Source organism: Stegodyphus dumicola, chromosome 5 (genome assembly GCF_044657685.1).
Source record: "Stegodyphus dumicola isolate Sdum_Otavi_A_Nest chromosome 5, ASM4465768v1".
Classification (NCBI taxonomy): domain Eukaryota; kingdom Metazoa; phylum Arthropoda; class Arachnida; order Araneae; family Eresidae; genus Stegodyphus; species Stegodyphus dumicola.
Window position 1 is genome coordinate 143110625 of NC_140772.1, and position 12408 is coordinate 143123032.

The 12408-nt window shown below is 31.8% G+C and overlaps 1 protein-coding gene across 1 annotated transcript in view; it reads left to right on the forward strand.

Annotated features, from left to right (window-relative positions):
* LOC118205402 (thioredoxin reductase 1, cytoplasmic-like) overlaps positions 1-12408 on the forward strand; it is a 68802-nt gene that overhangs the window by 54781 nt on the left and 1613 nt on the right. Inside the window, exon 15 of the mRNA XM_085817142.1 lies at positions 2633-2767. Within this exon, the coding sequence (XP_085673268.1) occupies positions 2633-2767 (135 nt within the window). The remainder of the gene's footprint in view (positions 1-2632; positions 2768-12408) is intronic.

A 12408-nucleotide genomic window follows, 5' to 3' on the forward strand; every position in this document is an offset into this window, starting at 1 on the left:
GCATCATTTATTCGGATTGCTGGAAAGGATACAATACAAGTGAGTTCGAAAATGCTGGATTTCTGCATGGAACTGTTAATCACAAATATAACTTTGTGGATCCCAACACGGGCGTTCACACACAACATGTATAGCGCATGAGGGACTCAGCCAAATGGCGCAACAAAAAACAGAGAGGAACAGCCCGTCATCATCTTGACTCATACTTTATCGAATTTATATGGCACCAAGCTCAAGCTGTTAATGGCGAAGACGGTTTTCAATCAGTGCTAAAAGCAATAGCCAAAAGATTTCCGCCAAAAAAAATAATTCTGCAACTTATTCAAATTCGAAACCGGAAGGGTTTAATTGCTATTTTATATTTTAAAACAAAATAATATAAAAAACTATTAAAAATTATCTGTAATTAATAAATGTACATTTTCTTTCTATTCATACTTTTTTACTCAAACTTACAAATCGCGCCAACCTGGTTGCAATAATACATAAGTACCGAATTTGTTTTGAAGTCAAATTTTATATATATATTAAGAATAAATAAATCTTTTTTTTTTTTTTTTTTTTTTTTTTTGCAAAGAATTAGTTTTCATATCTTGCTAATAATGACAAATAGTTTGGTAAGTAAGAGTATTTGTGGAAATATAGTTCATTTAACTGCAGAAATCATAAAATTATTTAATGTTTCAAAAATTTTCATTTCATTATTATTTTTCTTAAAATTTTTAAGCTTACTTATAATATCTGTTTTTATAGTTTTGATTAAACAAAACAAAAGCATGTCTGGTAGTGTTATTTATTTATTTGGTAAATATTGAATATAAAATTGAAAATCCTACATTCTTCAAACATTTCATGCAACTGATATTAAGGGGGGAGAAAACTTACATCAAAAATTCTTTTTCGAGTAATGATCCTATTCAAATGTTAGTATGGACCCGAAAAAGTATTAAATATCATGTATTGAATTTGACTTGGAAGTTTCTAGAGGTAAAAGCAGCTTCAGAAGCTAAAAGTTCTTGAAAATAAGTTCTGTCATCTAAATTCAGGTATGAGATTTTAAAATAATTGATTTAATAAGCTAACCTGTAGCATCACAAAAGCCCAAAGGAAAAATTCCTTTAATTTTCAATGTTCCTGCTTCAAACTCATGAATATGTACCAGAACAAGCTGAAGACATTTTCATTTGGCCAAGCCTAACTCATTAATAAATTATCCATCTTTTTAATTGAAGCACCAGATAAAAGTGACAGAAAGAGTAAGTTTTCAATATTTCAAAACAAACTTTACTCCTGCCTGAAATCAGACATAATATTTCTGACTAACCAGCTTAGAATACTAACTTTTACATCGCAAGATCATTTAAAAGAAATCATTCCTTTGTTCTTTACAAGTTCAGTGCTGCAAAGGTCTGTTATTTCCATCAAATTTTAGGCCAAGTTTATTCTGTTGTTTGAAATATGCACTCTTTTGTTCTCCAATTTTAATCAAATTAATTTTTTTTTAATTAACCAAATGCGACACAGTTATTTTAGAATGCATTCCAGTTACAAAGTACGCATGAGGTCAGAGCACGTTCACACCCATGGAGCAACAAAGACACACTGACACTGAACTGCTCGAAAACCATAGCGCTGTGTTGCGGTTTTCGAGACAAATGAACGCAGCGCTTTTGCGCTGCATAGCAGTCAAACGGTTAACTTCTTTCAAAGAAATATGTATTTGAGTTTGCATCCTTTTTAGTTAGAAATTTTAGGTAAGGAATGAACTAACTGACACGAAAAAAATCATTACTTTCTTTTCTTTTTACTTTAATTAATAGTATGTATGTTATAATATGTTAAAATTTCTTTATCATTGGAAGCAAAGTAATGAGTCTTATTACTTTTTCTTTCATATAAGAAGCTTCAATAGCTTTGAGTTATGCATTTTTTTGATGGCATGTGTTTGAATTTGTTGCTTAATTGTTTTGCAGCTCTGTTATAAATAAATAAATGGTTCATCATACTGTTATCTGCATTGTCCTAAAATGTTAGTAGTTCCAATGGAAAATTTTTTATTATTCCTCTTACAAACCTTATTTTACATATAATGACTTCTGTGTCTCTGTCACCTAAAATGGATTAGTTCTCAGCATTTTGAAAAAGTGATGAGTGAAAATTCAGTGCTTAAATGGCTGACATCCCATGTAGTGAAATTTTAGATACAGAATTATGAAAATCTTATTCATCACTATAAAAGGTGCTTAGGGGAGCATTAGAGGAGAATGGTAAAATTTAGAAAAATAGGTTAGGCATAGCAAAATTTTAAACCAGTAGCTAAAATATTTTCCTTCTTTTTTTTTTTCCTATAATAATCAAACAATCCTCATTTTTGAAATATGTGAAATTTTATGGACACTTTTGTACTCTTTTCAAATACAGTGAGCTTATAAAAAAAGTTCATTGTGCTTCAAAGAGTGATATTGAATAAATGAGTACATATTTTAAAAATGAGGACTTTTTTAATAAGCATTTCGAGTGCAATTTTCATTCGTGTTTATATCTTACATTTTTCATGAAAATGAGACAAATAGTTAGATATTTTTAAAGATTGTAATGTTGTAGTTAAATAAATTTTTTACTCTAATTTTAGGAAAGAGTTATCGGATTTCATTATTTGGGACCAAACGCTGGGGAAGTTACTCAGGGATTCGCAGTAGCTTTGAAAAAAGGAGCCACCAAGGCAGATTTTGATTCTACTATAGGAATTCATCCAACTTGTGCTGAGGTAATAAACTGTGAATTTATTTTAAACTAATTTATAAGCTTATCAGTGTGCATGATAATAGGGAAATATGTAGAAGCTAAACAGCACGTATAGTAATCAGTGTTGCATATACTTTGGCAATTTTCTTCTGATCATTATATATACATACATAGAATATATTTAAATATTAACACCAAAAATGCTATTAGTCCTGAAACTCACTTTTGTGTCCGATTATCTTTTTAAATCATTGCCATCAAGTGTTATTGTGATGTATTATTTAAAAAAAAAAATTAAATAGTGAAGAATCTGTATGTGAATGTTTGTTCTTAACATTGGGGGGGGGGAACAATGGCACCTTGTCACCAGATTTTTAATACACATAGTCCTCCATCATGTGCACTTCAAAGCACAAATTTTAAATTTCAAAAGAATCTGTATATAAGATAAAAAATATGTAAATCAGCTTTATAATTTAACTCTTTCACAACCAATCCGCCCGACACGGCCCTACATTGAAACAACCAGAACTGCCCAAACACGGCCGAGATTGTTATCTTGTTTTCTTCCCTCCCCCTAAGGTATGCAGTAGGAGGTGCATTTTCTTTAAATGCATTGTATCAGTTTACTGCAGACAGCTTGTCCTAAGAGGTTTCTTATCTTTGCTTGCTCGTGACATTTCGCTGTTGATTCTTTCGTGGTACAGTGTGCTGTTAAGCTTTAAACAGCATTAAAAGTGCAGTTTAAAAATTTAAGGATTATATTTATTTTTAATCAATTTATTCCTTCCTATAAAAATAATGGAAATAAACAAAATCTAAGTCGTGATCATAACAAAGTTAGAAAAACTTGTTGGGCTGACCTTCAGAATAGTTTTATAAAGAACAGGGTTAAAGGCTAGTGGAATCTTTGTTAGAAATTACAAAGGATGTTATCGAAATCTTCACACCTATTTTCTGCGTTAATGGACGGGGAGGGGAGGAAATTGCTGTGAAATGGAAAAAGTGTTTCAGGCGGTTCGGGTATTTTGAGAATACAGTTTAGTCAAGGGTCTGGATTTCAAAGAGTTAATTTAGTAATAGCCTTTTAATTCATCATTTTTAATTTTGGTATTTCCTATGTATATTCTAAAAGTAGTAATAACTTTATTGAACTGCCCCATTTCTAGATTAATCTGTGTCGCATGGCTTAAAAGTCTTTCGTAAAAAGTGTTGTCAGTATAAACCAAAATTTTTGTTTACATATTCATGAAATTTGTATTAAAATTAATTATTTAACACTTATAAACCAATCCACATTTTCTTAACTGCAAAGCAATGTAAAATGGAGTTTAGAATTTAATAAACTTAGAAGAGTAAAAAATAATAGTACAATAGTAAAATAGACTTTGATAAAAATGGGCAGGTCTTCTAGAGTGCAAATCAGCATAACGAATTGCTGATGGCTATGGGGTGCTCAATTACACGTAAAATCCTCTGTTGCATACTGAAGGTAACTGGCCTTTAGTAAGATATAGTAAACTTTATAAAAAGGCTATCAGTTGTAGGTACTCGGGACAGTTCCAAGAAACGAGATTCTAGTAGTACTGCTTTAAGCGGGAAGCTTCCGAGAAATGTTTCGTCTAGCTAGGAGGAACATGTCCCGGCTATGAGCAACATTTTGAAACTTTCCCCAAAATGTTCCATCTGGAGACGTTTTCCTCGTACATTCAACCAATCAGATGAAAGTTCTGCTTCTGAAGGATCACGGGAATTTTCAATATGGCGATGGCTCTCACTGTGAAGTCATGGACGGTGGAAATAGAGGCCAATTTAACTATTGCTGCTTTGTTGTAATATAACTGTGTGAGTCATTTTAAAAATGTTTATATATTAATTAAATATATAATCAAAGAAATTTCAGAGTTGACAGTATTTTACGACATTCTTTCAGTTCGGATTTGTGTACAAATTGTTCGTCGCCAAAAGTCAAACAACTCGCACATGTTTGATTGCTCATGTATTCCTATACTTTATTTAATCTTCATTTTCCTGAATAGTATCTGCTGGCTGTGAGGATGTAAATATCAACCATATAGATTTTTGTCATAGAAGTTCTTGTTTTGTTTGTTTGTTTGTTTTTACTAATGGACAGAAGAGTAATTATGAGCCATAAAGTTAGTCAAGCAAATGCTTTCACCAGGTCACAAATTTTCCAGTGAGCCATCAAATTTTCATTGGAATACAGACATCAGAAAATACACATAAGTAATGTCTGATAAAACAGATTTATCCACCACACGTTTTAAACTAGTCTTAGTGTATACAGAATTTGGCTATTACTGATGTAATTAATTGCTATAACCAGAAGTGTGTTTATCTGTTACATGAAGTGCCAGAGTGGAGATCAAAGTGATTAACTTGATAGCAATCACCTTTCTATTATCTTCCATAACTAACTATAAAATTTAAAACGAAATGATTGTGAGCGATACAAAACAACATGAAGAAGGAAACGTCACTTTCGCCAATCTGAGTGATAACTGATTCTTGTTTGGCTTTCAACCTGTTTATGAAGTGAAGATATTAACCTGATTTCTCGGAAAAGCGATTCTCAGAACTGTTCTTCAAACATTTTGTTCCGGCAACAAATATTGTATGTGATAACAGCATAAGTCATGTGCATAAAAATTTTCATATTAGTTAATACAAAAAATATACAAAAATTAAAGTTTAAGACATATGACTTGTGGTTCCCAGACATTAGCTCACTGGATGAAAGCACACAAGACAAATGCCCAACAAAAAAAAAAAAAAAAAAAAAGCCCACTGTGATAATTGCCCACGTGACAAATACCTACAGCGATGAAAGCGCACATTGATAAAAACCTGCGCTGATAAAAGCCCACATGATCAAAAGGGACTTAAGGTTTTTTATTGCTATAAAATGTATTTAAAATTTTAATTATAGTAAATGGAGTATTCAGATCTGAATTTTAATATCTCAGAAATAAGTCTTTGTATATTTTATCACTTCTTTATTTGTTTATTTTATTAGTTTAAAAGCAAACTTCCTGCTCTCTGATTCAGTGATTAGATATAACGTTTCGATAATAAATCTGAAAATGAATTTTATTATTTATTTACTTATTTAACTTTGGTATGTGTATGTGAAAATAAAATTTTATCTCCCATTCTACTGGGCCAATTGACGAATTGAAACTGCATTTTTCATGTCTCGAAAGCGTGACTTAGGATATATATAGGATTTTTCTAACATACGTATTTTGACACAAAATCGGACTTTTTCTGAATAACATGCCAATTTTTTTTGCATATTTCGATTCTACGACTCAAATTATGCCTAAATATTAAATTTTGTAAAATTTAATTCAAAATTTGCATAGTTCAAACGTAGTTTACATAGTTTGGTGCAAATTACATAGTTTGGTGCAGTTCAAATCAATGAATAGAAAATTTAAAAACTATTATCTGAAAAGACAATACAGCACAAACAATGAAATAAAAGTCTAAAAATTTAAAAATTACATAAAATGGTAACTGACTAAAAATATAGTACAGGGGAAAAAAAAAAAAAAAACTATTTGAAAAATAAACGATGCCCCTTTTATTTAAACTATGCAGTTCAAATGAGTAAATAAAGATTTTTAAAACAGTTATTTGAAAGAAACCATACAACTTAAACAATTAAAATGAAATTCAAAAAAGAAAAAAAAATATATTTAAAATAATAGCAATTATAATTAAAAATATAATATGAAGAACATTATGAATAAAAGAATGATGTGACTTTTTTCTGCTTATGCACAATGTAAAGAGGGAAAGGAAAAATGGTCACCATATATTAAGATGTTCGCCATCTGAACTATTTATTCTTGGCGCAATCTGAAAAAAAAAGGCAAAAAAATTAAATTTTTTAATTTCTCCATAATTTTGGTGCAAAATTTGAATTATACCTTACTTGTTCTTACTAACTTCTGTTTAATGAATTATTCTTAGGAATGAACTTTAAAAGCTGGTAAAACATTTCATGCTAGTAAACAAGATATTAGAAACTTTTGAACTCATTCAATAAAGGAAAAAATTATTCAAAACATAGCTCCATAATTATGCATTTTTTCTACTTGATCGCCAACACATGAGGCTTAAGAGAAATATCTCCTACAAGTTATGTGATTATTTTTAAGCGTTCACAGTTAATCGAATAACGTAACATTATCTATTGAAATAAAATTAATTTTTAATGTGCAAGATTACTTTTCTTACAACGCTGGGCTTATGGGCTCCTCTTATTTAAAGTATTTCACTAATATCTAATAATTCTCTAATTTAAAATGAACCAAATAGAGCATTAATTATAAATTAACTTATATTTTTCGATTTAAAAGATGCCTCAGAAGCAAAAAAATCATGTCATATTTAAGAAAGTATTTTAGGAAGAAGCTCTATAAATAGAAAAGAAATAATGCATAATTTTAATATTAATAATACAGTAAACTTTGATCTTAATTTTTGTACCTTAACTGAATAAATTCGAATTACCTAAAAATTTTTTTTCTAATGTAATTAACGAAAACTTGTGAAAATATTTCATTCAAATTAAACCATTCTGAGAAAACTGTTCTGTGAAAAGTATAGCATTTAATTCCGTTCAGAATGAAATGTTGTTTAAAAATATGTTGTTTTCATAGACTTAAGACTCTGAAGTGTTGTAGAAAAAGAAAATATATATATATTTATGCGTATATTTACGATGTAATTACAAAATATTTACATCCGATTGCGTCAAAACCCATTAAACTTAATGGTAAATGACCCAATGTTTTGGTCACCACGTAGGGATCGTCAGTGTGCTTCAGAGCAGGGTACGGGAGAAACCTGTTTAGGGCTACTCCATCTTACTTCCTACCTAAATGTTCTACACATAATTTTGATATTAACAAAATTGTTAGTATCACTACTGATGGAGCTCCAGCCATGATTGGAATTCAGAATGGCATGGTAAGTCTACTGAGAAGCCATTTGGATGACAGAGGAAAAGATTTGCTTAGGTATCATTGTATCATACATCAAGAACAGCTATGTGCGGAAGAATTAGGATTTGACCATCTAATGAAAGTAGTGAGCGATACATTCAATTTTATTCCCTCACATAATTTAACCCTCTCAGCATTACGGATGGAAAATTCTGTACAGAAGGCTGGCTTTCTTATTCATTACATGTGAAAATTTCTGCTAGATTTTTAATGCATCTGATTTCAGTTCGGATGTGAGGAAAAGGAATCAAGGTACAAAGTGAAATAATAATTTTTTAAATATTATTTATTAATGACATTTTGAGCAGGGCTAAACCTGTAATGCTCGGAGGGGTAAACCACAGGCAATTTAAAGGAAATTATAGAACACATAGATGCACCACATAGTGATCTCCTATATTACTTTGAAGTTTGGTGGTTGAGCCGTTTAGAGGCTTTGAAAAGGTTTGCTGATTTGATTGATGAAATAATACCATTCCTTGAAGAAAATGGCAAGCAAACTAGGATGTTAAAGGAATCATCTTTCAAATGTGATTTAGCATTTTTAGTTGATGTGACAGCCCATCTGAGTGACCTAAACGAAAATTTGATGAGAAAAAACCAATTCATCAGTCACCTGGCCAATACAGTATCTGCTTTCAAGCTAAAACTCCAGCTGTTCTCAAAGCAGCTTGGCTGTCAAAATTTTGTTAATTTTCCTTACCTGAAGAAACTCAAAGAAAATTTTTCTGACAAACAACTTGATTATTCAGATCAAATAAAGAGCCTGCTTTTTTTTTTTTTTTTTTTTTTTTTAAGCGATTTGCAGACTTTGAGTTGCATTAGGTTAAATTTAAACTGTTGGGGGGTCAATTTTTTTGCTGTAGTCGAAGAACTTCCAGAAGATGTTCAAATAGAATTTATCGATTTACAAACTTCTGACTTATGCAAACCCAGATTCCGTGATTTAGATATTCTGGGCTTTTATCACCTCTACCTGCTGAATTTTGCACTTAAAAAATAACACAAGCAGATGTGCTACCATGTTTGGTATGTCTTAAGAATATCAACAACTAACTTTCAACCAAATATATTAAAAATTGTTGATAAAAATTCAGTCTCAACCATCACGCTAATGTATTTAACTGTGGCTAACTTGTACACATTTTTATTAAAATATTTGTATACAAGTATTAAATTATCATGCATTTCACATTGTTGATTTTACTTCTACTAATATATTGCATCCCTGATGTCAATCTGGCGATTCATTATTTATTATAGTTTACTTTCATCACCGCATAATTATCAACACAAGACAACTTGAGTAATGACTCATGGAGTGATGCCTAAACAATTTTTTTTTTTTTTTTTTTTTTTTTGTTGTTGTTGTTGGTTATTGAATAATAAGGAGTATGGTAACCTTTTATGTTGACAGTACGCTTGACGATGATTACAGATTTAAGTTCAATGCACTAAGAAATGTTGGCGAGAAAAAATTTAACCAAAATCTCTTTCTATGTGCTAAACTTAGATTTTTTTAATGATACTCATCTGCTGCTAAAAAATTAAATTTAGTCCTATTTGAATTAAGAATAGCTGATTTGTTATTCACATAAACCCAGAACCAGCAGCAGAGCTTGTGTGGCCTCACCGGGCGGCAGAATGTAGGACCCACAAAGACTGCATCAGGCGGTAAGATATCTAGTGCCTGCCCTCAATAAGCTTTAAGTATATGTGGGAATTTATTTATTCAGGACTCGTAAGCATGTGTAAGAAATATACCTAGTGTTACAAGGTATTTCTCTCGCCTTCTTAGCATACCTTCGGCGTGTATTTGAGAAGTCCATGGTTCGAGTCTTGATGAGGGCATTGCTCATTTTTCATCTCTTCTGCTTCTAAATAACCTTATGTCTCTAAAGTGATGCCTGAACTAAAAGATGGTGAATGATTTTTCACTACCAGGACTTTGTGATTGGATTCCCTAAAACCCCAGCCACCCTTTAAAAGGGGGGAGTATATAAGGTATTTCTCCCGCCTTCGTGGTGTAGTGATCAGTACGCTCGACACGAAATCAAGAGGTCCGTGGTTTGAGTCTCGGCGAGGGCATTGCTCATTTTTCACATCTCCTGCTTTGAAATAACCTAATGTCTCTACAGTATAATAAATAATTAAACTAATACAATTCACGCTTAATTGTCTCAGTGTGCGAGAGAAGGAAGATAAAATTTAGCAGAATAACTTGTCTTTAGTCAATCTCATAATATATAACCAAATATGTATAGTGAACAACAGCTAAATTTTATGATGATAGCCGCGAATTTTAAAGGTTTTCGGATATTGCTAACCAAAGGTGAAATTTTCCAATTATTGCGTTCCGTAAAGAAATGTGGAGAGGTGGTAATAAATGAAGATGATATTAAAAAAGGTTTTCATTGTGGTGGTAGTGCTCCTCAATCAATTAATGAATGGCAAAATCTGTAATATGGTTCTAGATCCAGAAAATACCACGACTAATAGTGAATGAAGTGACTGAGAGGCTAGTGAAAACGAAAAAATTTCAATTGACAAGTTAGTCGGAATTCTTGACACAGTAATTGCAAGATTTCAACAATGTAAGTGAATAAGCAATTATGTATGTAGAATTAAAGAGAAAGCATTAGCACAAAAAATGAAGCAACTTTAACAACTTGCATTGAAAGAAATGTTTAATAAAGTAAAAAAATAAATAGTAAGCTTTTGTAAATTTTGATACTCTTTAGATGATCATAATAATTCATTATTTCATAAATCGCAATTGCCCACCAGCGGCCGAGCGGTAAAGTCACTGGTAGTTCGGTCCGAGGTTCGAATCCCGCGAACGGGCTGACTGCATGGGCGTTTTCGTGGTTTTCCCCATGTGTAACGTGTATACGAGCCAGTTTCCCTTAGAAAGTTCTCCACGAAGGCATCCCTCCCTTTAGGCAGATAGCCCTCGTGTGCTTTGCCATAATTAAATACACCACACCATAAATCACAATTTCATATTTTTAATTTTATAATTTCTACATGACGTCTTACTAAATTTAAACTGATGATCTAATATCCAGAAAAATCCCAAATATGGAATCGTGGAAGTCCTGATGAGTCTGGATCTCGTACTTTGTACTGTATATGTATGTTCTTGCATTGTTGGAAAACAATGGCATCTAACCACCAAATTTTTACAGTCAAAAGTCGTTAATTGGGACTTCAGCGATTCCAGATTATCGATTTTTCCGGACTATAGATCATCAGTTTAAATCTCGTAAGATGGCATGCAGAAATTCTAAAATTAAAAATATGAAACCATAATTTATGAAATAAAGAACAATTATGATCTAAAGGGTATCAAAATTTACAAAAAAAAAAGCTTAATATTTATTTGTTTACTTTATTAAACATTTCTCATAATGTAAGTTGTTTAAGTTGCTTCATTTTATGTGATAATACTTTCTCTTTAATTCTATAAAAAGACATAATTTCTTGTTCAGTTACAAAGTTCCGCTGTTCAAGTCCTGTTAATTACTGTGCCGAGAATACCGACTAACTTGTCAATCGAAATTTTTTCGTTTTCACTAACCTCTCTGTCACATTCTTCATGTCTTTATCCATTTTTTGCAGCAATTCCACTTTTTGTTTGTTGGACATTGAAACATACTTTCGTTTTGTAGATCCTTTGGAAGTTCCACAATCGGAAATTCTATTTGACATAATCGAAAGTTCAAGTTTACTTTTATAAAATTGCTCTTACAGTCTGCAAAAAATAATAAGCAGGATCCAATTCGAAGATTAAGGAACAACGCAATCATTAACATTAACTGAAATAGATAATTATATAATTTTAACTTACACCGTCCGTTATACATTAAACGCTCAAACGAAAACGTATTCTGCACTTGCGCACACGCATATGCACAGTAGTCAAGGTCTTACGTGCATGCGTAAAATACCTGTGTGCATGTGCCAACGCGGCGCATGCGCAGAAAGTTTTTAGCTTTGAGGTCCGGATTATAGATCATTCCGGATTATGGGTGTCCGAATTAACGACTTTTGACTGTAATACACATTGTCCTCTACTAGAGCATGTGCACTTTAAAGTTCAAATTTATATTTTATTTATTTCATATTTTGTACAAACTTGATGAATTTTTTTAACACACTTAGTGATTCTAAAGCAAGAAGAGGCAACACTATTCAAAATAAAACAATTTTATCTCCGGCATGCCATACTGTTTCCATTTGGCAAAATGTAAGATATTTCAATTTTTAATCAACAAACTTGTCTGTTTGAAAGTACTGTGTTGCTGCTGCTGGGATTAAAATGCTGTTATCTTCCATACCCCAGCATGTTGTCATTCATTAATCGTTTGACTGCTACGCGGCGCAAAAGCGCTTCGTTCTTTTGTCTCAAAAACCGCGACGCAGTTAGTTATTTTAGAATGCACTTGTGTTACAAAGTACTCGTGAGGTCAGACTACGTACATTCACACCCACGGAGCAACAAAGACACACTGAAACTTGCAGTGCAAAAGCGCTGCGTCGCGGTTTTCAAGACAAATGAACGCAGTTCTTGTTCGCCACGTAGCAGTCAAACGGTTAAGCCATAAGGTGTTAAACTTTCAGACTT